This window comes from Panthera tigris, chromosome D1 (genome assembly GCF_018350195.1).
Source record: "Panthera tigris isolate Pti1 chromosome D1, P.tigris_Pti1_mat1.1, whole genome shotgun sequence".
Taxonomy (NCBI): Eukaryota; Metazoa; Chordata; class Mammalia; order Carnivora; family Felidae; genus Panthera; species Panthera tigris.
The window spans coordinates 56,191,627-56,217,504 of NC_056669.1; the positions used below are offsets into that span (position 1 = coordinate 56,191,627).

Here is a 25,878-nt window from a genome sequence, read left to right on the forward strand (position 1 = left end):
TAGGACAGGGACTTGAGCATGGCTGACTGCATCACGCTGTCCAAGAGCTACCTCAGTCTGCCCAAAGACTGAGCGTCCTGTCACTGGGCAGCTCACGCAGAGGATGGGTGCCTACCCTGCTGGGGAGTCTGCAGGGGGAAGGCCTGCCTGCGACTTAGGGATGGCCTGAAGGCCTATAGCTCCATCAGCCTGTCACTGTCACCTCGTTTTCTTGGAGTCAGTGCTGGGGTTCAGGAGACCCTGGCCCCGCCCTCCTAGTCCCGACAGCCTCTGGGGATAGTTCACGCAGCGAGGGGTTGCGAGCGAGAAGCAGGTGGTCAGGGCTGGCTGCGGAAAGCTAGGGAGGGGCCACGTGGGCTGTTGCTGTCCAGGAGGGCTTCCTGCCAAAAGTGGGAGACAAGTGGAACTAAAACATCTTTCAGGACCAGTTCCTAAGAAGCGAGTCCCGCCCTTCTTTGGGCCTCAGTTTCTCCACCTGTAGGAGGTGCATTCAGTGATCTTCTAAGCACTAGATTTCTCCCTGCAATCTGAAGATGAGGGCCAGGGTGCCCCATAGTGTCCTAGTGTCCCTTCCCATCACCCCTGCCCATGCCCGAGATGGCAGTAGGCCTGAAACTGCCTGGTGCCGGCTCAGAGTCTCTGACCACCTTGAGTAAATTGCTGCCTTCTCTGAGCCTCAGTTTCCTCAGTTGTACAGGGAGGATGTGGATGGTTCAGTCTTTCTGGAGAGCAACTAAGCAGTATCTATCAGGAGCCTTAAAAAGTCCATTCCCTTTGGCCCTATAATTCTATTTGTAGGAGTCTATCCTAAGAAAATAATTAATAATACAGAAAGCTATGTGCAACATTTTCTTTTTTGTGTTAATTTATAAGAGTGAATAATTAGAAACTGTTTTCATCAGTAGGAAGTTGGCTACGTATGGTACATTAATTCAACAGACCACAGGGCTGTCAAAAAATCAAATTTCTTCAGGATTTTTTACTGACCTCAATAAATTCTTGTGTTAATAACAAGAAGAGAATTGATTACTTATCACGTGCCTTGCCTCACTTCATCCTCAGGAAACCCTGTGAAGGGCACTTTGTTATCTCCATCCTGTAGGTGAGAAAACTAAGGCTAAGATAAGTCAGGTATTATGTTGTATCAACCCTAAGACCCCAAATTTTCACACTCTAGCATCGAAATTGAGACGCATGTCACAATCGATGGCATCTTAGAATCGGGGAAGCCTGTCACCTCCACAGGGTCCTGCAAGCCAGTGAGAGGCAGAGTGGGGATTTGAACCCAGTGCACCTCCCTCCAAAGCCCAAACTGAGCATATGTTAGACGTGGCAGGGTCCTGGCTTTGCTGCTTTAGAAATATATAAGCCTAGCAGGGAAACCCAGCAGAAGAAAAGTCTGCAAAGTCTCGGCAGTGGTTACTTCTGGGCAGTAGAATTATGGGGAACTGTTTTCTTGATGCTTCTTGGCATGCCCGGGTGTCCACTGTGAGCCCTGGACAGGCCTGACCTGTGAGCACGGGAACCATGACATCATTACTGACTGGTCCAAGGCCTGGTCACTGAGCCTGGCTGTGTGAGAGCTGACAGCCCGCTGTCCCAAGGGAACTTCCTGGTTCCCTGGTGCAGGTCTGACCCCTTCTCCTCCCGGCAGGTACCTCTACAACCGCATGGGCTACTGGAGTGACTGGTCTGTGCCCATCCTCATGACCACAGCTGCTGCCTTCACCTACATCGCGGGCCTCCTGGTACGTGGGGCGTCTCAGAGGGCAGGTGGCCCTGCTCCCAGGGGGTGGGAGACTTGGCTTACATGGGCCGATGGGGGACCACCCTGGCCTAAAAAGGGAAGCTGGCTTTTCCTGGGTCCTCCTAGCCTGCTGCCCCTCTGGGGCTCGGCTTCCTCCAAGGTGGGAGGTCATCTTTTGCCCCATCCTGGAATGTTTTCCTCCTGACCCAGTGACGAGGGCCATCTTGCTGTTAGGGTCCACTGCAGACTGTCTCTTCCAGAAACTTCTGCCTTGGTTCTTGCTACCAATTCTCTACTCTCTCAGACTCAGGTCAATCCCCATGCTAGACTGGGAGCTCCCTGGGGACTAGGCTCAAGTCTGCTTCAGAATCCTGGGGCCCTGAACTCTCAAAACATTAACTGGGCAGTCCAAGCGCCCAGTGACCTGTGGAGGGAGAAACTGTAGAGGAGGAGGAGCCTAGCGGCCTAGAAAAACCGGGGAGGAGGCCAGGCTTAGGCCGGGCTGGGCACTCCCATCGCCTACGGGGAGGGTTTGTTGACTGCTCTGACCAAGGTCCAGAGCAGCAGTGGGCAGAAGGGTGTCTGGGGAGCTAGCAGAAACCTTTGGGTCACACACGGTACCCGACTGTCACCTCGTGGGCCCCCTCTTCAGGTCCTGGCACTATGTCACATCGCCGTGGGGCAGCAGATGAACCTACACTGGCTGCACAAGGTAAGGGCTGCCTCCCTGGGGGGTGGGGGAGGGGCAGGGAGGCCGCAGCCCCGGAGGAAGAGCTCGGACACGCCATCCTTCCTCTGCATCATGACGACAGCCGTTCCAGTGGCTAAGGGAGTGCTCACCATACACCTGGCACTGTTCTCATCGTCTAGCCTATATTAACTCATTTAACCCTCACCGGTAGCCCTGTGCGGTAGGTACTAACATCATCCCATTTTGCAGTTGGGCAAGCTGAGGTACGAAGAGGTTAGAGAACTTGCCCAGGGTCTCCCACTTAATAAGAATGTAGCTCTGTAGCTGCTGCTTGCCCATCGCAGGTCACGGCCCTGGCCCCCTCTCCTCTTCATCGGTGAGCTGGTAAACCTGGTGATGTTATTCCCAACTCAAAGCCCTTCCCACCGCTCTCCCCCTTGCTCCCGGGGCGATCCGAGCTCCCCCACTGGCACTACAGCCCTGTATGACTTGGGTCCTGCTAACACCTCCCAACTGCTGGCTTGGGACAGCCACCCTCGGCTTCTGCTGCAGGAGACATCCCAGGCCCTGCCAGCACGGCTACCTCTCCTCTCCTCTACCTCTTCCCTCTTGCCCTCCCTTTCTCTCTCCTTTGGACTCCTTCCTTAGTTTGCTTCCCCCACCTACAGGCTGCTCAGATTCCCCCAGCCCTGGCAGGCTCCCTTGCCATAGTCCTGAGCCTCTGTGCTGTCCATTTCTGCCTCGCTCCCCCACCCTGGCCCATCCCAGTCTGGGAGCTCCTTGCAGGCCAGATTGGCTTTGCCCATCTCTGTGTCCCCAGTGCCCCACTCAGGGCTGGGCCCAAAGTGGGGAGGCTCCACACATTCTGAGCCTCAGCGCTCTGAGCATTTATTGCATGCATGGTGCTGATGTATGTGGCCCACGCTTGCCCCTTCTTGAGGCCCCAGTGGGCATGGGGTGGTACAAAGCCAATCAGGAGAGCCCCTCCTTCCTGGGATGCCTGGGCCTTGGAGGGAGGCTGGGCACCTCTTTCTCCCCAGAGCCTGGCTCGGAATGAGCATGCCATTTAGGAAGGGACAGAAATGTCCAGAAGTAACCATGAGCCCATGGGGTGAGGAGTGACAGGGGCAGGGGCTCACTTCCTGCTAGAAGTGGGACAGGGCATATCCAGCTGGGCTGTGTGGAGTGGCAGGTGCCAGTGGGCATCCGGGGGCCTCTGAGGTCAGGTGCTGGGGGAGTCAGATCCCGGGGACTGAAGTCTGAGAGGAGTGAAGACCAGCCAGCAGCCCTCCCTGCTTCTTCCTGCTTGTCACTGTATCCTGAGGTGTCCTCTGGGCTTCTGAAGTCCCCTCTTGAAGCACTTTCTTCTCTCTGCTGGGCAGCCGACTTGAAAAAGCTGCACCAGCTGGCACCTCGGGTGGGGCTGGCACCCACCGTGGTTACCTCCTTGGGCTCGTGCCTGGTCAGCAGGCCAGGTCACACTTGCTTGATCCTAGTGGAGAGGCCTCTGGAGGCACTCAGCCAGCCGGGGTTGCAGACCAGTACCCGGGGCTGGGAGGATCCGAGCCCTTCATCTGCACCAGTGCCAGCTCCTGGGTGCCAGTCCTGCCTTCCTCTCCTCTCTGTCCCCTCCCGGGAGGTCTCAGCACGAGGAAGGTCTTTCCAGGCAGAGCTGATCCATAGCTGGAGCCACGGCATCTGGAGCGAGGGAGTTCCCGGGGGCCAGGAGTATTCAAGTAGGGGCTAGAGTTCTACTATTTTGTTTCTATGACTCTAAAGAATCCTTATTCTTTTTTGTTTTAACCAATTTTTGACCATCTATATGGACATGGTTCAAAATTAAAAAGGTACTAAAAAGTAGGCAATGTAAATCTCCCTCCTATCCTTCCAGCGATATTTTAAGTACCTGCAAATACACATCTGGTTTCTTCGTTTCCTTCTTCTCTGAACACAAGTACCGGCCTGCTGCCTCTGCGCCCTGACAAAATTGGAGCTCTTTGCCCTTCAGTGCATTGAGAACATTCCCATCGCGTCCATCCCTTGCTCCTGCCCCGCCGTCTCATCCCTGGTTCCCGAGGCTGGTGGGCCCGCCCGATGTCCCAGTGCACGCGGCACAATGCGGCAGCGACCCGGGCGGGGAGGTGCGAGGTAAAGAGCACGCACTTTCACTAGCTCCTGCCAAACTGCCTCCTTGCCACGGGCCACCAACCCATGCCTCTGTGCTTAGAGAGCACGCTCGCCATCAAGCGTTCACCGGTTTCTTGACTTTGGCCAATGTGATGGGTGAGGATGAGCCTCAGTGTAGCTTTAATCTGCATTTCCCTTGTGATGACTTAGACTCAGCATCTCCCCCAAGCTTGAGTCATTTGCGTTTCCTTTTTCATAAACTGGCTCTTCGTCTCTTTTGCCCTTTTTGCGGTGGGATGTGCTTTTTGCGTAGTAATTTGTAGGAGCTCTTTCTAGATTCAGAAAATTAGCCCTTTGGCCAGTGAACTGCAGATGATTCTTCCTAATTCATCTTTCGATTGGGCTTGTGTTTTTGCCATAGGAATTTTTTTATTTTTCCGGATGTGAATCTGTCATCTCTTTATGTCTCCTGGATTTTGTGTCAGACTTAGGAAAGTCTTTCCCTAGGGACAGCTGGGTGGCTCGGTCGGTTAAGGCTCTGACTCTTGATTTCAGTTCGGGTCATGATCTCTCTCTCTCTCTGTGAGATCTCTGAGATCTCTTTCTCTCTGAGAGCCCTGCATCGTACTCTGCACTCACAGTGCAGTAACTGCTTGAGATTCTCTGTCTCTCTCTCTCTCTCTCTCTCTCTTCTGTCTGCCCATCTCCCTCTGTCTCTCTCTCTCCCCTGCCCTCTCAAAATTAAATAAACTTAAAAAAAAAAAAAAAGAAAAGAAAAGTCTTTCCCACTCCAAGAATATAAAAAAATTTCTCTGTTGGTATCATTTGGTAATTATAGGTTTCTGGGTTCCTAATTTTTTTTTTTAACATTTATTTGTTTTATCTTTTTGGAAGTTTATTTGGGAGTATAGTGTGATCTTTGTTCTTTTTTAGATGGCTTCCCAGGTCCCTACTCTCTGTTCAGTAATCCATTCTCCCCCTCTAATTTGAGATGCCACTTTTATAGTAGACTAGTTTTTTTTTTTTGTTTTTTGTTTTTTTTTTTTAATGTATTTAGATCTGTTCCTGGTTGTTGTTGTTGTTTTTATTTACTTTCACTTACCTCTCTGGTCTCATGCCTATATAATACTGCTTTAAGAACTATAATTTTAGATTATGTTTTAATCATGATCTTTATTTTGAGAGCCTCTGGTTCCCTAGGGTCATGGGTAAGGGTGGGCTGCAGAACAGAGGGGCCCAGGACAATGCAGGGCACTTGGGACAGGCAGGGTAGCGTGAGCAGATCTGGGTGTCTACTTGGGGACCTTCCCCATCCACCCTAGTCCTCCCAAAGGTCCTGCTTCCCAGAAACAGGAGACAAGTCCAGAGGCCCAGAAGATGAGAAGTGCGGGGCTTTCCAGTAAACAGGAGGTTGTTTCCCCGAGATGTCCCCTTCCTGCCCCACCCAGCCACAACGCCAGAATCCACCCAGACACCACTGCTGTGAGGGGCTCTCACCACAGCTCCCACCTCCCCAGGCTGCCCCCCACCAGTCCCGGCACTGATCACACCCCACGGCCTCCGTGCGACCTTGCCTGACTCCCCTGCCAGAGTGGCGGCAGTCCCCAGCCCAGGGCCTGCGTGGAGGATGTGTCTGCCAGTGACCCAACCTGAGGCCCAGGGAAGAGGACTGGGCGCCACAGTCATGTGTCAGTACTGACTGAGCTGGGGCAGGGCCTGTGCTTCTACGCCCTCCTTCCCCTCCCCCCCCCCCCCCCCCCCCCCCCCCCCCCCGGCCCCATTGGCGCCTGTGTACCATCTGACCACGTTCCCTTCATCAGCGCTCCCCATGAATTCAGAATCCCTCCAAACGACCGGCGCAGGCTCCCCAGTTCTTCCCAGCCGTCTAGCCTCTCCCCCTCCAGCTGCAGCGTATGTAGGAAGGCACATCCACGCCGGGCCCGCTCATCACGATAGCCGATGGCCGTAGCGATCCTGTAGTGGGCGCTTACTCTGTGCGTCAGACACTTTCCACAGTGTTTCAGTCACTCCTGGTAATCATCTTGGTCATTGGATATTATGCCCACGTTTTCAAATCACACCACTAACATTTGGTAAGCATTTACTATTTGGGTACCAACCCTGTGCTTAGCACGCCATTGCTCTCTCTCCCTCATCCCCAAACCCCTGGCTGGTGGGCACTCATCCCCCCATTGCACCGCCCAGGAAACATGCTTCCGGAGGTTAGCCTCTCCCATTAGGCTGAGGGGCTGGGATCTGACTGAAGGGTGTGGCTCGTGCAGCCCCGAGCCCTGGCCCGTCACCTGCCATTTGGATCGTAGAACCCAGATTCCAGCCGCCCCCAGGAGGCTGACCTGCTGCCCCCTCTGCCAGGCTGGCTTCCAGCTCCTCCTGGATGCCAGCATGCAGGCGAGGTTCGCTGCACGGAGGTGCCTCCTGTGTCCTCCGTCCCTTCCACTGTCCCCTCAAGCCACCATCCCACCTGCACAGAAGACCAAAGACCGCTTTCAGAGGACAGTGGGCCATCTCTGGGCCTTCTGGGTGGGCTTTATCCTTTCCGGTCCGATTTGAGGATCGATGGTCACGTTGCTGGGGATCAGTGCTGGTAATGTGTCTTAAGGACACAGCGTGGGGTGGGGGGGGTCCCACAGACACTGAACACTGCGGTAATGCTGCCGAGCATAATGGTTGCCACGACAGCAGCTGCAAAGCTCAGAATAAAAATTTTAATTGCATTAGGATTATGGGAAATCAGTTTTATTGCAAGTATTTCCCCTAGCAGTTAAATGTAATAAGACTGTCAGGAACAACCCTTCCGAGACATTTGCTGTGCCCGGGACCTGTCTGCAGGGGGCAGCAGGGGGCAGGGAGCCTGTGTGTTGAGGAGGATTCTCGGGGACCCTCAGGACACTCCTTGGCCTCCCTCTACTGCAGCGTGACTTCCCAGAAAGAGCATGACCTCTGGGACAGACCATGGAGTTTGCTTCAGTATCTGCCCCCTCAGAGCTACGTGGCAAGCCGGCCCTTATGCTGAGCTGTTTCCCTATGTGTGATATCAAGGTGATAATGACCTCACCTGGGACCTTACAAGAGTAAACGTGAGGAAAACAGGATGTCCCTGCCCCAGGCACAAAGGCCCTCCCTCCTCTGTGTCCCTGTGTTTCTCCCCTTCTCTTGCCCGTCCCCCCCGCCCCAGGCCAGTACGTTACAGTCCATAAAGGCCCCTACCCATCTCCGCCTTATTACTGTTTCTCATTGGAACATTCGTTTCAGGCTGATGGGCCGAATGACAAAGCTCCAAAGGGAAACTTAATCCCAGGCCAGAATGAATCTCCTCTGCCTGGCAGGGAGGGAAGATGGAGCAGCCAGTGTCTGCCCTCACCATCCTATCTTGTTCAGTTCCGTTTGGGAGGGCTCTCACAACACAGCCGCCTCTGCCTCCACCTCCGGGAAAGGCACAGCAGGAAGGGAAGGGGGGCAGTGGGGAAACAGCTTGCAGCGGCAGTAGGAAGTCAGTGAAGGCAGGAGACGGTGGCCTTGACTTGGCCCGTTATGGAGAGGGGCGTGGGGGCTTTGGGGTAGAGATGTGACCTGAGCCTTAAGTTGCCAGGCTTGGCGGTGAGCGGAAGGTGGCTGGAATGAGCGCCGAGCAGGGGGGTAGAGGGTGGGGCTGGGGGCTGAGTAGCCAGAAACCAGGCTTCAGGCTCCACTTAGTCTGGGGAGCATCTTGTGCTGCGTGAGAGGTTTCAGATCCCAACTGTCCCCAAAGCTCTCTGTCCCTTGAAGCTTCCATCTTGTCTGCCCTCCAAGGTGTGCTCCTTGTTTCCTCTAGGAGGCAGCCGAGAGGGCAGCCCCCGTAAACACAGTAGAAGCTGGAAGCTCAGGGGCAGGAGCGGGGAGCCCTGGCTGTGGGGCCAGTGGGCCAGAGCTCTGCCTCACTTCCCGCCCGCTCCAGCCTGAGGGGGTATGGGCTCCTGTGGGGGAACCGGCTCCCCAGCCTCCTGCCCCTGCGGCCTAGATAAGTCACCCTTCACCTCAAGGGCTGCTGGCAGGGCTAAGTGAGGCCTTCGACATGACTGGCTGGGCCCACGAGAGGCCCCCACGGGCCAAGAGTCTCCCCTCCTCACACCCTCAGTGGGGCTGAATGTTGGGCTGTGCCTACGCCTCCCCCCAGCTTCCTACCACCATCTCTCCTCCTCAGCCTCCCTTCTGTTCTCTGGAGGTCCCCTGGCCTCCTGCCTCTGTCTCTCACTGTCATTTCTGGCTAGCCATCTCTGGCTTTCTCTCCATTGTGCCTGGCTTTCTTCTGCTTCCCCCCTTCCCTGCTTTGTTGGTCTCTCTCACACTCTCCGTTTCTCCCCGTGCCTCTTCCGCAGTCTCTGCTTCCCTGCCCCTCTCTCAGATGCACTGGGGATGCTCGGGCTGTCCAGACACACCTGCTCTGACCTCCTGTCTGGTGACTCTTCCCCTTTCAGATGGGGCTGGTGGTCATCCTGGTGTCCACGGTGGTGGCCATGTCGGCCGTGGCCCAGCTGTGGGAGGACGAGTGGGAGGTGCTGCTGATCTCCCTGCAGGTGAGGGGGTGAGGGAGGGCTGGGCAGCCACTTCCCCAGGACCTTCAACACAAGGCAGTGCCTTTTCATCACTCACATCTCTCCAGACGAAGGCCCAGAGGGGGCAGGGAGGGGCCCAGATCACAGAGCAAGTCAGAGCAGGGAGGGTGCTACACCTTGGGGTTTCTGCAGAGATAAGAGTTGCCCACCCCACGGACACAGATAGGCTGGCTGTCAGGGTGTTGGTGACCAGAGGGTCTAGGCATGGCTGGGAGCTCATGGTTCCTCTTGCCCCTTCCCGCACACAAGGGCACAGCGCCATTCCTGCATGTGGGGGCCCTGGCCGCCATCACCGCGCTCTCCTGGATTGTGGCAGGACAGTTCGCCCGTGCAGAGCGGTCCTGTAAGTATGACTGCCTCCCAAGTACCAAAACCAGCTTGTCCTGCCCCCACCTGGACATCACCTAGGTGGCCACTCTCAGCATGGAGGTCCTGGTTCGGAGTGACCCACAGGGTCCACTGAGGGTCGCAGCCTCGGTCAGCCTTGCACGTTTCCTCCTCTGTGTGTCTGTGTGTGAGTTAGAAGTCCAGCTTGCCTTCCGAGCCAGATGGGGGCTGGCCATGGTGTAGGGTCCCCTCAAAGCATTGGGTCCTGACAGGTAGAGGGAAGAGGGGCCCCCACCCCAACCCCAGCCTGCTCAGGATTCACGGGTGGGCCCTGTGGAAAGCCAAACAGCTCACCAGGTAGCCTGACTCACGGCCGATGTCTGCAGCCTCCCAGGTGGCCATTCTCTGTATCTTCTTTGCCATGGTATTTGCCTTCTACCTGGTCCCTCTCACCATCTCATCTCCCTGCATCATGGAGAAAAAGGACCTGGGCCCCAAGCCTGCCCTCATTGGCCACCGTGGGGCTCCTATGGTGAGTACCACCTGAGGGTCCTAACAGAGCAGAGAGGGGGGTGGGCAGTTCTGCCATTCTAGGGGAGACAGGCCAAGACCTATCTCCTTGTAGGGAAGATATAATATGTGTAATATGGTAATAGCAGGAATCTTTAGCCCTTTTGGGGGGCATATGGGAAGGGTTGGTGAAAAAGCTGGGGAGCTCAGATGGGACTGAATCCTGAAGAGTCCTGAAGGCATCTCGCTAAAAAGATTTAAGTTTTTATCCTGAGGGCCCTGGAAAGATACAGGCAGGCTAGGTTGTGGGTTGGGAATGCCCGGGAGAGAGGGGGAGCTGGGTGTGGGGAGGACAGCCGGTCCCCGGATTGCAGGAGAACCCTCTGGGCTGTGGGATACAGAAGGGAACAGGTACAACTCAGAGCCCACTGCTAGAGGGAAGGTACTTGAAGAGGGTTGAATTAGAGACAGAAGGGAGTCAAAGTCAGAGCCCTGTGACCCAGCAGTAGTTTAGAGGGTGGCTCCAGAGCCATGCTTCCTCAGCCCTTTGGCAGCTGTGGGAGCCTGCACCAATCCACGTCTGCTCTGTGCCGGTTTCCTCATCTTGTGTCTTGGGATAACAAGAGTGCCTGCACGGTGGGCCATGTGAAGTACCCAGCTATGAGCCTAGCACACAGAGAGTGAGAGAGAGAGATTCCTGGCTTCTGGGGCAGGCTGTCTCCCTTCTCTGGACCAGGGGGTTCTCCTGCACCAACACCTTGACTTTGTGGTTCTTAACAGAGGCAGGACCTATTATCACCACCAGGAGGCGCTCGGGGCCTGCATGAGAGTTTCTTTCTTTCTTTTCTTTTTTTTTTTTTTTTTTGCAGTGATTGAGAGTTCCATGTATCATTGAATTTCAGGGCAGTCAAGGCAGCCTCACAAAGTAACTTTTAAAAGGTGTTAAGTCTGGTGGGGCTGTGAATCACCCTTAGGTTTTTCCCCACTTCCTGTGCTGAGTGTTACTGTGCCCGTTCTGTAGGTAAGATTCAGATACCTGTGCCTGAACTGGCCCCTGGTACCCTCCCAACACACCCTTCGCTGGTCCCAGTACCTCCAGGAGGCAAACAGCTGGAAAGGCCATGGCTCTGGAGCCAGAGGGATCTGGATTTGGGGTCCAGTTTTGTCCCATATTGCCTGTGTGTCTCGGGGATCACCAGTCCCCTCTGAGCCTCATGCTGCTGACCATTGTGAGGATAATTTAGAAGCATAGCCTTTGCAAGTGGGCAGGGCCCAAGGTTACAGCACCTCTTCCATCCATGACCCAGATTACCCACCCACCTGCTCTGGAGGCCAGGGGACAAGTAGGTGTGCCGAGGGGGGTGGGCACTCAGCCAAGGGGAAGGAACCAGGTGGCCCCAGCATGGATCATTTTTTTAGTAGGAAAAAGTAACATTCACAGAAGTGGCAAGAATTGTATAAGGAATCATATAATGAAGAGTAATATAAGGAATCCAAGACCACCTTCAATATTTATCAATGTTCTTGCCATCCTTTGTTTCATCTGTCTCCCTACTTTTTCTTTTCTGATGTAATATTTTAAAACAAATCCCAAACATCCTATCATTTTGCCCATATATACTTCATATATATGTATCTCTAATACATAAGGACTTTTTTCTTTTAAACATAGCCAAAACTATAATGCTGCTGTCACACCCAACAAAATTAATAATAATTCTTTAATATTATCTAATACTGAATCCATGTTCAGTTTTCCTTTGTTGTCTCAAAAATACCTTTTTACAGTTGTTAAAAATCAGGATCCACATGGAGAACACGTAGTGCATCTGGTTGACATGTCTTCCAAGTATCTCTTAGTATGGAACAGTCCCCCTCCCTTTTTTCCATATGCTGTTTATTTGTCAAAGAAATGGAGTCATTTGTCGTGTAGAATTTCCCATGTTGTGGATCTGGCTGATTGCATCCTCTTGGTGGTTTTTGAGGGGCCAGCACGAGTGTCTGACACGGCTCCATGTGTCACTGTGCATGCACATGTATCGGTGTCTACACCTGTGTGTATCACTGGGTCTGGATCCACACATCTGTGTGTGATAAGCCCAAGTGCACATTGCTGTCTTGGTGTGTCCGTGTGCCCTTGGGTATATGGTTCCTCTGTGGGTGCAGCTGGATGTGTGTATGTGTTTGTATGTGTGTGTTCTTTAATATTTGGTCAGACTAACTCCAAAGTCGGGACTTTTAACCACAGTGGCCTGCCCACCTGAGTTTGTGACAGCCACCCCTCACATACACACTCGAGAAAAGAACCCCACTTGGGCTCAGGCATGAGACAGGTAGGGATTAAGAATTCACCCTGAAATCCCACATGTTTCTTAGAGCCCTCCTGGAGTCCCAAGGCTGGCCAAGGAGGGCTAGGTTTCCATGCCTCCCTCTCCCGGAGGCAAGCACCTATCCCCGGGAGACCTGACTAAAAAGCCTCTGGAGAAGAGACTCTGCCCTTCCTAGTCACTTCCTCTGTTCCCCAAGGGTCTTTGTAGACCCCGCTGTGCTCCTTCGTGTCTTCGCACAGTTAACCTTCTGCAGCCTCAGCCCCCAGAAGAGCAATGGCACCTCTTGTGAGAGGCCTGGCCGCAGGACGTTTAGAGGCGAGCTGGGCAGGAACTCCACCGAGTCCATGCCTGTCTCTAGATGCCTCTATGGCCTTGTTAACAACTGCCTCTCGGTGGGGCCACACACAGCCCACCTGACTGGGAGAAGGTAGCCACGTCCCCCAAAGCTGCTCTGCCCCAAGAAAAGTGGAAGAAAGGAACTCAGTTATAGACTGCTGATGCCCCTTATTTCATCTGTGAGCTTGATAACACTAGCCTATTTTATAGCTAAAGAAACCAAGGTGCAGAAGGTAAGCGACTGGGAAGTCGAATTGCTCCTTCTCAGTCCCCACAGCCCTTGCTGTGCCAGGCTGCCTCCCAGGGGAGGGTAATGTGTTACATGTTGGAGCGGCATGGCCAGAGGGAGAGAAGATGGGCATGTGTCTTGTGGGAAGTGAGATCAGTCGCAGGAACCCCTTCCACCCCATTCCTTCACTGCCAGGAGTCCTCACTCCCCTCCCTGTTCCAGCCCGCACTGCGCTGGGTCCTAGCCCACTCCTTGATATGGTGGTGACCCCCAGTGGCAACAAAGGGTATGACAGGGTCTTCAGGCAAGACAGAACTAGGGAGGGAGACTTCAAACTCCAACTCTCCCCACTGGAAGGACCCTCAGAGAACAGTGAATATATACCCCAGGGGGAAAATGGGGAAACTGAGGTCCATAGGAGAAAGAGATGCACCAGCGGTTACAAAGTTACTTTATGGCAGGGCCAGGGCTAGAACCAGATCTTCTGATGTGTATGCTATAGGATTAATAGTCATTTATTAAGCATTTATTGTACGTCAGGCAGCATGGTTGGGGGCTTTTAATCCATGTAACAGCCTGGGGGATGGCCTTGTCATGGCTGGAAACGGTGCCATCCTGTGTCCCCTCCCCTCTCCCTCTGGGATCTCCACCGGGTATAATTGGGAGGAAACATGGCTTGCATCCCAGCCCAAGACTGTGACGAGGCAGAGGACTGTATAAAAACCCTCATACCCCCATATATACATCAACACTAACCACCTTGCCTCCTCCCCACCCCACCCCCAAAAAAACCTGTGAGGCAGGCATGATTTCACAGATGAAGAGACCGAGCCTCTGAGAAGCTGCATGGGTGTCCAGGGTCCCACAGCTACTGCTTGGAGGAGTTGGAATTAGAACCAGAGTTACTCCAGCCTCCCAACATGGAAGGTTCTAGATTGGCTGGGGAGGTGTACATCAGCTAAATCTCGGCTCTCCCTTCCTGCCCAGCTGGCCCCAGAGCACACACTGATGTCCTTCCGGAAGGCCCTGGAGCAGAAGCTGTATGGGCTACAGGCTGATGTCACCATCAGGTAGGTGTGGGGGTCAAGAGGACCACAAGGCCTCTCATCCCTGCCTCATCCGGGACCCTGCTGGAGAAACCTCAGGTCCCAGAGCCTCAGAGATGGGGCTTGGGGCTTGGATGATCTGCCACAGGGCTGACACCCTGTTTGTGCCTAATGCCAGGATATAAAATAGGGAAATAAACACATGCTCTTGGTTCAAGCAGGGGTGAGTGTTTGGGACCTGGAGTCCTGCCACAGATCTACTTGAAGGAAAGACTAGATCTGTGTGGCTCAGCAAGATGGTTCAAACACCAATGGGTGGAATGAGCACACTGCAGAGTGATATATTCACTGTGATGTCAATTATATTTAGAAGACGCAGAAAATGATTTGACCGTTTTCAACGTGTAGATTTTAAAAGCATGTCTTAACATGAAAGGTCAAGAAGAACTCATACCAGTTTCACAACAGATTATCTCTGAGAGGGGAAGGAGGCGGGGCTGCCATGTTTAGCTACACAGGTTGTGTAGTGAACAAGACACCACATACGTGAGGGGCCAAGCATAGATATCATTGTTAGAGAACCCACTGGTCCCAGTGTAGATACCACAGAATTGTGTGTGTATCGAAACTTTCTAGCAGACGGAGGTAAAAATGCCTTGAGGCAGGGGGGCACAGGTGCCTTTTACTATTTCACACTATGACATCATATGTGGTATCGGCAGCCCCAAACGGGTAGACCAGGATGGTGGGAAGGGGGAATTTGTCAAAGGGGCCTGCATTTGTACTGTTCTAGTATGGCATCACATGGCCCGGGTTCTAAGTAAGGTTATACCATTTACTGGCTAATGGGTCTTGAGCTAGGTACTTCCCTCTCAGCCTCAGTTTCCCCACTATCAAACGAGGCAGCACTATCTGTCAGGGCTGCTGAAAAAATAGACCCAGCCCTCCATCCTCAGCAGTCCCTAACCCCATCTGACCCTCACAGAGAGCCAGAAGGAGTCACCTGTGAGTCCACTGCCCTCCCTGTGCAGACAGGGAACCTGAGGTCCACAGAGGCAAAGCCTGCCTGGATGTCACGGGGGTTGTATAAGTGGATGGGAAGGAGCCTATGTGTGTTGGTGAGGGGATGACTGGTGGGCAGGTGAGGGACCTGGGTGGACGGTGACTTGGGAACCCCACCTTCCCGTAGCCTGGATGGCGTGCCCTTCCTCATGCATGACACCACCCTGCGGCGCACCACCAACGTGGAGGAGGAGTTTCCGGAGCTCGCCCGCAGGCCCGCCTCCATGCTGAACTGGACCATCCTGCAGAGGCTCAATGCCGGCCAGTGGTTCCTGAAGGTCTGGCTGTACCTGTCCCAGTCCTAGGCATGGAAAGCACAGGCGGGGACCCCATGGAGTGAGAGGGCCGGGAGTGGTCATCAGCTCAGATGACCCCTAGTCCCCTAGCATCAATGACTCACAGCCAGGTTGGTTAGTGGCCTGCTTCGGCTCCAGCCACTGAAGCCCAGATCTCATGGTTGTCACTGCTTCTTCTGGTTCTGTCTCCCACATCAGAAAAAGTTGGCGGTGATGATAGAGTTAACAGGTAAAACTATTAACTCTGTCAAACTCTAGAGGGAAATTGGTTCTCTGGTGTGAAATGCTACTAAAAGAGAAATGTGCTGGGGTCTGGGATAAGTTCCAAGCAGGTGATTCTTTCAGGAAAACAGGTGTGGCCCAGAGAAGTTAGGGTTGGGGTCTTCTAGAAGCCCCACAGGGCCACAGTTATCAATTTACCTGACCCACACACCAGCAGACACTGGCAGCTCAGGGGTCTCCGTGCTTAGTGGCCAAGAAGGCACACGGAGGCCCCAAAGGGCTGGCGAGGCAGCCATGTGTGTTCCTATCTCTGCCAGACGGATCCCTTCTGGACGGCCAGCTCTCTGTCACCCTCCGACCACAGGGAGGCCCAGAACCAGTCCATCTGCAGCTTAGCAGAGCTCCTGGAGCTGGCCAAGGGCAATGCCACGCTGCTGCTCAACCTGCGTGACCCACCACGGGAGCACCCCTACCGTGGCAGCTTCCTCAATGTCACGCTGGAGGCCTTGCTGCGCTCTGGGTTCCCCCAGCACCAGGTGAGGCCCTGCTCAGCAGCCCTGCTCTGCTCCCCTGGAAACCCAGGCCTGGCTGGAGCAGGACTCCAGCATAACTTCACTGTGCCCCCCTGTCCAGACCTCAGTTTCCACATTTGTAGAATGGGGGTAGCATGCCCCTTGCCTTCCTGACAGGGTAGTCGCGGAGACAAGAGGGAAACAAGAAAGCCCTTTAAAATGTACAAAGGGCAGGAGCAGGTTCTCTGGGACACTGCTATTTCCACAAAGCACTGCCCGCATCCTTGTGCTGTAATACTTGGGGGTCAGAGGAATTCGAAACGAATGTATGGCAGCACACTAAACTGGTGGCATCCTATAGAGTGACTGACGCTTGGGTTATCAGTCTTGTCATGACAGGGGTCTACAGGGGAAGCTCCCTGAGTTGTTGCCAGAGCAATTGCACAGCCTTGGCTGGGACCAGGTTGAGCCCTGTAGATAATGATTACACATAAGCTCCACTGTGTGCCAGGTCCCAGCTCTCTGAAACCTTCCAGGGGCTTCAGGCTTCTTTAACGGAAGAGAAAGTCGAGGCTGCCCCCTCTCCTGCCTGCAGGTCATGTGGCTGCCTAACAGGCAGAGGCCCTTTGTGCGGAAGGTGGCTCCTGGCTTCCAGCAGACATCAGGTTCCAAGGAGGCGGCCGCCAGCCTGCGGAGAGGCCACATCCAGAGGCTGAACCTGCGCTACACTCAGGTGTCCCGCCAGGAGCTCAGGTGCCTGCCCCAGCTCACCAGGGGGAGGCTGGATGCACAGAGTTCCTGGTTCAAAGAGTGGAGGTGGAGAGCATCAGGCAGATCCAGGTTTTGTCTGAGTTTGGTCCTCTGGGAGTGGAGATTCCTTTCTCCAGGGCCAGTTGTGGGTGTTCCTTTCTCCAGGGCCAGGAGGTTCGTGAAGGGGGACATGCTTTACAGGCCCGGAGGCCCCAGTCTGAGGGCTGACCAGCCTCCGTCCCCCTGCCCCACAGGGACTATGCGTCCTGGAACTTGAGTGTGAACCTCTACACGGTCAATGCACCGTGGCTCTTCTCTTTGCTGTGGTGTGCAGGAGTCCCATCTGTCACCTCCGACAACTCCCATACCCTGTCCCAGGTGCCTTCCCCTCTCTGGATCATGGTAAGTTGGGAAATTGTTGGGGGGTGTGTGCAGGAGGGCACCTGGGGGTGTAGAGGGAGCCTGTGATACAGGGTGGGGGGGTAGGCTCGATGCTCAGGGCTCTCTGGTGAGGTCTCAAGGGTGGGGGCAGCACGTGGTAGGGGGTATAGGATTGAGGCAAGAGGAAGATCTTCATGGCCTCTGGAGTCTGCACTAAGGTGCTGGGGGGTGGGAAGAACCTGGGCCCAACCCACAGGGAGAAAAACATCATTTAAGGGCCCCAGAGGAGTAAATTACTACTTGGGGGTTGGGTTTCGGGAGTTTGTTATATTTTGTTTTGAAGAAGGAGAAGGCATTAGAAAAAGAGGGTAACAACAGGACAAAGATAGGGAACATTTAAAAGCTTCTCTGAGAATACACCAAATAAAACCAGTTTTCAACTGGTTGATTGGGTCCCTATAGACTGGCCTGGGCTCCAGTCCCAGCTCTGTCACTGGGGGAGCCCCCCACTCCCCACTATGCTCCCCCTGGCTCCCCACTGCCATTTCCGTGAGGACAGGACAGCCAGTCTGAGGGTCTTGTTATGGCTGAGACAGTGTCAGGGTCAAGTAACCAGAGCTAGGTTATGGATGGTTGTGTCCGTCCACCTACCAGAGGTCCTTGCAAACCTCTAGAGGCTCTGCTGGGAACCAGCAGTGCGCACACTCGGAGGTTCAGGCGACAGCAGCTGACCAGCAGCAAGAAGTGCTCCTTTGTCCAGGCCCCGTCCCTCCTCCACAGCTCACCTGACATCAAGGCCTGGCTACACTGGAGGCTTTGCCCTCCCTGGCCCCGGGAGCGGGCAGGCCTTCACTCAACACCCTACAGTGACACACGTAATCTCACACCTGCACAGATGCCACACACACCCCTGCATACGTACTAGTCACACCCCCACATTCAGCTATTTGTCTTTTGTTACTCAGCTTCTGCTTGGAGCCCCCCTTAAGCACACAAACCCACCAGGCTTATTCACAAATGCCACCTCTACCCTGAATACCACACAGATCTTTTTTTTTTTTTTTTTTTTTGAGTGAGAAAGACGGGAGGGGTACAAGTGAGTGAGGGACAGAGAGAGAAGTGGGGCTCACCGAAGCGGGGTTCGTGCTCACCTGATGTGGGACTCAAACTCACAAACTGTGAGATCATGACCTGAGCCGAAGTCAGATGCTTAATGACTGAGCCACCAGACACCCCACACAGATCTTTTTTATCCTACATATACACACACACACACACACACACACACACACACACGCTTACAGTGTTCAGAGCCTACTCCTACAAAATATCATCTCAAGCCCCGAAGCCCCCTCTGGATCCTCCCAGCCCATCCCTGATAGTGACGTGGGGTCCCCCTGCCCATATGGACCCTCGGTCTGGGGCCCTGGTATGGACTGGCCAGGACTGAAAACTGGCCACTGGCCATCTGTCCACAGCCCCCGGACGAGTACTGTCTCATGTGGGTCACTGCAGACCTGGTCTCCTTCAGCCTCATCATTGGCATCTTCGTGCTCCAGAAGTGAGTAGGCTTGGACGCCCTTCCACAGCCTTCCCTGCCCCACAGCAGGCTAGCCCCCACCTCAGCCAGTCAAACCTCCCCAAGTCCTGGGCCAGGAGAAGCCCTGACCAGGCAGCGTGTTCAGGGTAGGAGGAGGACTGCCCAGTGGCCTGCAGCCCGTCCTCCTCAGCCAGAGCTGAGTGGCTTCGGGAACAGGTACCCGGCTAGGAGCCCATAGCCAACCAAGCTCTGACATGATTTGCTATGTGGACTTTGGCTTGTGTCTTGACCTGTTCCCCGGGGCCTGGGTTGTCACCGGCACTCAGGTGTGCCGTGCTGGAGACCTCCTGCCTGTCAGGGTAGCAGCTGAGCTGGTGGCTGCAGTGGGGAAGTGGGGTTGGTCTGGGGGAGGGTTTAGGGCCAGGCAGGGGCCCCAAACCAGCCACAGACAACAACTGGCCGTTCTATTCCTGACTGACGTTCTCTCTCTGTCACACACCGCTCTGATCCGGCGCATGTCCCTCCTCTCTCTCCCCACCCCCCTCTCTGCTGCACTCTGGCATCTCACAGCTATCACTTGATCAGGTAATTCTGGTGTGGTCTTCCTCTCCTGTCCCTCTTTCTCCCTCTTCCTTGCCATTCCCTTCTCCAGTTCCCTCTGAAAACCTGCCGTGCACTGAGCCGGTGCCTGGGTCAGGGTCCCTCGCGGGTCACCCTCCCAGACACCTCCCCTCGCCTGAAGCCTCCTGCTGTCCCCTGCCCTCCTTCTCTCCCCCACAATCCTCCCTTCTCTCCCCATCTTGCCATGTGTGTCCCTCTGCCCTTTGTTCCTCCTCGCTGTCTCTGTGGATGGGAACCCATGCTTCCCTGCAGGTTTGCTGACCTGGCCTCTCTTAGCACCAAAGCGGCTCCCTCGGGGGAGGGGCTGTGCCTGGCTGTCCCTCCCCTGCCACCAACTCTAGCACTCGCAGGGGCCTTCGCCACTACCCTACCAAGTTCTGTTCCCCCCTTCCCACTTTTGGCTTTGCCTCTGTTTATCTTTCTCTGTGTCTCTCACTTTGTGACTCCTGCCCCCCCCTTATACACACAGCCTCCCTGCTTTCCCCTGGGGGCACCCCACAGTGGTTGAGCTTCCTGTCCTAGATGTGCCTGGCTGCAGAGACCCTGGCCTGACACTTTCCTCCTGGGTTCTATGTTAATTTCCAACAGGAGTCCTAGGTCCTGGGGTCCAAGCCCTCACCTTAGCTAAGTGCCTTGGGCCCTCCTGCTTTATACAGCCTCACTAACCAGCTTCCAGAGGACCCTCCCTGGCTGAGGGGCTGAGTGCAGCAAAGGGACACGTACCTGGTCCTTCATTTGCAGCCAGCAGACATCCGCATGTGCTGGTGCTGTGCTGGGCCTGCAGTGGGGAGCCAGGCCTTCGCTCTCGGAGCCCCGGTGTGCTGGATGGGGGCCAGCCAAGGTGGCCTAGGTGCTGGGATGGACATGTCCAGCCAGGGTCATGTCACTGTCTTCCTGGGGGTCAGCAGAGGACTGATGGAAGAGGGGACCCTGAGGGAGAATATCATTCCCTGCGGGCCCCCTTCCTCCATTCACTCACTGAACCAATACTATGGGCACCTGCCACACAGCAGACATTGAGGTTGGTGCCAGGGACACAGTGGCAGATAAGAGACCTATCGCTGCCCTCAAGGACATGTAGGGCAGCCAGCCCAGCCAGAGCACAGGCTGCCTTCCCCTCTGCTTCCTGCTTCCCCCTTGTCTGTCTGTTCTTTTCATTCACCCATCTGCCTGTCCATCTGTCTGTCCATTTCTGCTGTGCTGACCCCATCTGGAAACAACTGATTTCTCATGGAGTCCGGGCTGCCCGCACCACCCCCGCAGGGCTCAATGTCCGAGGGGTTGGGTTCTTGTTTCCAAGCTGACCCCTGCTTCTCTTGGTGGGAATGGGGGTAGGGGTTCAGTCAGTCTTTCTGTCTAGTTTGCAGGACAAGTCATAAGTTCAGAGACCAGAGATTTGGGGCTGGTTCAGAGGCACTGCAATAGCAAAAACTGCTGTGGGCTAGGTACAGGAGCCCAAGTTCCCCAGCTCTTCCTGGTCCCTGCATGCCCCGTACAGCCCCACCTCTTGCCCATTGGCTTAATTTTATCCCCCACCTCATCCCTGCCTCAGCTGTCAGAGGGATTAATGCTCTATCTAGCCTGTGCCTCACCGTGAGGAAACAGGTCACTCTTCTAGGGTTGTTGGAACAGAGCAGCCTCTGGCCCACCCGAGTCACTGACACCCTTGCCTCTGAACCTGTGAAGACAAGCTCCCCACTTGTCTTCACAGCTCCTCCCCTCACTCCCTCCCCTCTTTCACTTCCACTCCGGGGTTTCCCCACTGGCTTCACTCAGCCTGGTCCTGATGGTGGAGCTGGACGACACATCAGCCAGGACTCCCTGAGATTGGTGTGTACCCCACAGATGGCTCATCAGAGTCAGGTCTGCTAAGCTCCCCCACCCCAATTTACCCCAGAAGTCAGCGTGCAACTGCAAGCACCCGAAACAGAACTCACCAACCCCAAACAAACTATCTTCCTGGGCAAGGAGGGCTGACCTAGGGTTCCGGGGACCAGAGAGAGGCAGGAGAGCCCTGGCTGAGTCAGGGGACTCTGACTCAAGCCCTTCTCTGGGCCTCAGTTTCCCCATCTCTAGTCAGACAAGAGTCCTGCTGGCCTCTCAGGCCCAATCCGGACAGGTTCTGGAATTGGGCAGGATCCTCGCTCCAAGGAAGGGTGGGGAAGGACCTGTGCCCATGGGGCCGTCTCTGCAGGTGGCGCCTGGGTGGCATACGGAGCTACAACCCCGAGCAGATCATGCTGAGCGCTGCAGTGCGCCGGACCAGCCGGGATGTCAGCATCATGAAGGAGAAGCTCATCTTCTCAGGTGTGCAGCCCTGCAGGTTGAGATGGGCGGTGGGCTCAGTTACCTTCACCCCACGCATGTACTCGAGTATGTGTACACACATTCTCCCGCAGCACGTACAGCCAGGAACACAGCACGGACATACATGTACCCACCCAGCTTCATGAAGTACACATACAGAAACATGTACCCCTCCGCATGCTGTCATCCACTCCAAGCCCTGGGGCGGTCAGCCCCATGGGTGGTGGACAAAGGACAAAAGTGTGGGGGTGGGGGAGTCTGCTTTTAAAGCTTACCCTCCTTTGCCTGGTTTATACACCACAGATATTGATTTTTTTCCCTTCTGCTTGCTGCCAGCCCATCGATGGCATTCCCAGTCTGATGGAGGAGGCAGCCGTAAGAACAAATACATAGAAACTTGGGTGTCACTAGAGCTCCAACAGGTGTGCTGAGCCAGAGTGGGGTGCTGAGAAGAGTGGTCAGAGCTCTCTGGGACAGTGAGGGTCTTGGGGCCCACTTTGCAAGGAGGTGACCTAGTGGGAATGGGAAAGATGAGTAGGAGGGGTCTGGGTTTGAAGTGAGGGCTGACCAAGCAGAGGGAAGGAAGGGTATTCAGGCAGGAACAGCATATGTTCAGAGGTAGTGAGGGGGCATGGCTTACTGGGGTACCAAGAATTATCATTCCATATGGTGTGTGGGGGGGGGGCTCAGGTTCACTTACCCTGAGGTGGCACTGAGGGGGGCACTTGGGCCTCGAGAGTGTGGTCAGGAGCTTGGGCTTCAGTTTGAAAGCAGAGTATGGTCACAGGCAGATCTGTCCCTGTTACAGGAGGGCTGTAACAAAGCCCCCCAAACTGGTGGTGTAAACAATAGAAATTTATGGTCTCAGTTCTGGAGGCAGAAGTCCAAAATCAAGGTGTTGGCAAGGTTGATTCACTCTGAGGACTGTGGGCGAAGGATCTGGCCCAGGCCTCTCTCCTTGACTTGTAGGTGGTCATATCTGTGTTTACGTGGTTCTCCCAGTATGCATCTCTGTGTACAAATTTCAACTCTTCCTAAGGACAGCAGGCATATTGGACTAGGGCCCACCTTGATGACTTCATCTTAACTAACATCTGCAACAACCTTATTTTCAAATGAAGTCACATCATGAAGTACTGGGGGCTAGAACTTTCAACATACAAACTTGGGGGGCAGAGTACAATTCCACCTCTAACAAGCATGGAGGGTGAACTAGAGAGGGGGAAGGTGGAGATGAGGAAGCCAGAAATTCAGGTGAGAGATTAGGCATGGGAACACGGAGGAGAGGAGAGATTTGAGGGATATTTAGGAGCCAGATGGACTGGGGTTCAAATCCCAGCTCTGTCCCCAACTAGAGTGTGAACCAGAGCATATTGGCACCAGACCCTTCCTGTATAAAATAGACTGGCACCTCCTGCCCCTCACAGGGTGCTTGTGGGGTTAGCACCATGCATGACCCAGCAGTGAGCTTGGTAAACACGGCCTGAATGAACGATACCCCAGTGGGGGTGACTGGTTTGGGAGCTAGTTCCTAGGATTGTGTGAATATCCATTCATTCATTCTCCCCTTTATTTATTCATTCCTTCAACAGATAATTGCCAGGCACTGTTTTAGGTGCTTAGGATTTAGATTCTTGCCTATAGGACACTTACATTCCTCCTCCCTTGGCTCAAAAGACCGCCCTCTCCTGGGAGCCTTCTCTGAGCACCAAGGCTGGGTTGGAGGGCCTCTCCTGGTGGTTCTCGGCCCTCTAGCCACGCTGGGGAGCTCCTGTAAGGGCCAAAGGCACCCGGGGTCCCCAGGCTCCTACAGCCTGGCCCAGGGAAATCAGAAGGGGCGGGTGGAGTGAATGGAAAGCCTCTAGGCCTGGAAGGTTCTGCCCACGCAGGCCCCCACCTCTCCTTCAGTGCCAAAGGCCATTCATTGAGCACCTTCGGATACAGACTCTGAGGGAGCCAGCCACAGTCCTCAGGCCACCCTGCCCACTCCAGGTTGAGAGGTCCTTTCCAGAGACCCTCAACCTCACCAAGGCACTCAGGGTGGGCTCAGCTCCACTCAGCAGATACTTCCTGAGCCTCTGCTCTATGTTCGGTGCTGTGCCAGGCAGTAGGGACACAGATGCACCCAGACCTCACCCCTGTGCTTGAAGTACTCCAGTTGGTGGGGCCCACAGATAGTGACAGTACAGGATGCGATGGGGCAGGGGGAAGCAGGGGCTAAGGTGGACATGAGGAGGTCCCATCCCAGCGTGGGGGGATCAGGGGAGGCTTTTAGGGAACCATAATAACAGAGATGAGAAAAATTGAGCCATATTTTAAGAAATAAAGTACCGATGGGGAAGTCACTCCCAGGAGAGGGACCAGTGTGTGCAAAGGCCCTGAGTAAACACATGAGCACCAAGCCCAGGAGGGTGCAGGTGGTTTTCTGTGGCTGGGAGGTGGAGTTCCAGGGGAGAGGTGAATGGGGTGTGGCCAGAGTGTTTGCAGAGTCCAAGGAGGGCCTTGAATACCAACCTCAATAGCACACCTGAACCCAGTGATTTCATCAGCCTCCAAGTGCCTGAACAGGAGCTGTGTGTTGCGAGTTACCCTTCCCCCTCATCTGCCAGCCATCCTCACTGAACTCTCTTCTCCCTACTCACGTTCTGCCTCCCTCTGGCCCAGCAGAGATCAGCGATGGCATGGAGGTTTCCGATGAGCTCTCTGTATGTTCAGACAACAGCTATGACACGTATGCCAACAGTGCTCCCACCCCTAAGGACAACCGAGGGAGTGGCAGCCGCACCAAGACTCTCACAGACCGGAGTGGGCGTTAGCCGAAGACCTGTTTGTCCCAGCCTGTACCTGTACGTGGAGACCAGGGGACCCAAGAGAGCGGCAGAAGCATGTCTGGACCTGGAGTGCTCTGGGAGCTGGCTCCACGGCCTCCTCGTTGGCTCCGGCCCCCGTCAGCCATGGCCCCCCTTGAAGGGGACTCCCCTCTCTCCTGAGGCCCAGCCAGGTCAGAACTCCAGCCTCGCAGAGGCCCCTGCTGGCCTGGGGCCCCTTCTGGGAAGTCTGGGGCCCAGGGCCTGGTCCTCCCCCGGAGGCCTTCCCTTGCATCCTGATCTGGAAGCTCTGATGGCTCGCTGCTGGGCCGTGTGGCAGCTGAGGATGTGGGTGTCCACGTGTGTCCATCCTCCTGTCTATGCTGAGGTAGCCGACTTCTCCGGTGTCTCCTGCCTTGAGGGCCTGGGCTGGGCCTCTGCCCCCAGCAGCTGTTCTTCACATCAGTCTCAAAGCACAAGGAGGTTCAGCCCAAGAAGAAAGCCTGCTGTGGTGGAGACACTCCTCCCTGACCAGCCTCCTACCACCACTGGCCCTGCCTCAGGAGAGGGACTGAGCCATGTCCCCAGGAACAGCTGGAGATGGCCAGGAGAATAGGCCTAAGGCTGCTTTATCTCTCGTCCTCGTGTCCAACAGACTTCTAGGGCAGAGTGGCACAGAGGCCCAAGAGATCTGCAGACTGATACAACCTCAGGTTTCCACATCAGTGGCCACAGGGCATTGGCCACCTAGGAAGAGTGTCCTAGGCATGGCCAAGGAGGCCTACAGCAGAGCAAGCCTGACGGCCTTGGCCAATATGATTAAAGCTGCCATCCTGACACATGCTGTCTCTGAATGGTCTGTGGGAGGATGGGGAGAGAACTTGCTGGGTTTGGGATTCAGTTTTGGCCAAAGGAGGAAGCATTTTCAGAAATGAGTAGAAGAGTGGCAGGGTACTTGGGCCCCTACCCAGTATCACCATGACACCAGGGGTTCCTTAATAACCCTGGGGTTGGGGACCAGCATCCCCATACTGTGGTGGGGAGATGATCTTGGAGAGAGAAAGTGACCATCCAAAGCCACATAGCTTAGAATGGGCAGAGGCAGAATCCTGCCCAAGCTCTGGCCCCAGAGCCTATGCGTGTGTGCCTTCCATAACCAGCCAGGAATGGCAAGGCAGATGGGGAGACCTCCTGGGTCCAGTGCAGGGCTGGGTGGTGGAACTAGCAGGTCCCCTCACAGCCATATGGAGGTGCTTCTAGGAGCCAAGGGATGTACCTCTTCTGGACAGAATTATTGGGGTCTAAGCAATTCTGGTACCTTCTTGGAAGAAAGGAAAAGAAACCCCTCCCAAATTCTGAAATCCAGACTGTGCCCCCCACATTAACCTCTAGGGCCACCCTCTGGGAACTGTGAAGGGATTCAC

General features: G+C 54.9%; 1 protein-coding gene across 5 annotated transcripts in view; it reads left to right on the forward strand.

The window, feature by feature from the left end:
- Positions 1-25,286, forward strand: part of GDPD5 (glycerophosphodiester phosphodiesterase domain containing 5) — an 87,344-nt gene extending 62,058 nt beyond the window's left edge. For 4 of the 5 annotated variants that reach the window (XM_042958304.1, XM_042958306.1, XM_042958307.1 and 1 more), the window contains 11 exons: positions 1,655-1,748; positions 2,400-2,459; positions 9,041-9,139; positions 9,428-9,521; positions 9,892-10,037; positions 13,898-13,980; positions 15,146-15,296; positions 15,854-16,072; positions 16,644-16,801; positions 17,053-17,200; positions 24,315-25,286. In XM_042958304.1, the coding sequence (XP_042814238.1) occupies positions 1,655-1,748; positions 2,400-2,459; positions 9,041-9,139; positions 9,428-9,521; positions 9,892-10,037; positions 13,898-13,980; positions 15,146-15,296; positions 15,854-16,072; positions 16,644-16,801; positions 17,053-17,200; positions 24,315-25,070 (2,008 nt within the window). In that variant the 3' untranslated portion in view covers positions 25,071-25,286. Of the gene's footprint in view, positions 1-1,654; positions 1,749-2,399; positions 2,460-9,040; positions 9,140-9,427; positions 9,522-9,891; positions 10,038-13,897; positions 13,981-15,145; positions 15,297-15,853; positions 16,073-16,643; positions 16,802-17,052; positions 17,201-18,657; positions 18,741-21,534; positions 21,648-24,314 lie in introns of all 5 variants that reach the window. The other variant, XM_007080822.2, reaches the window with a different exon arrangement.
- Positions 25,287-25,878: the final 592 nt, after the last annotated feature.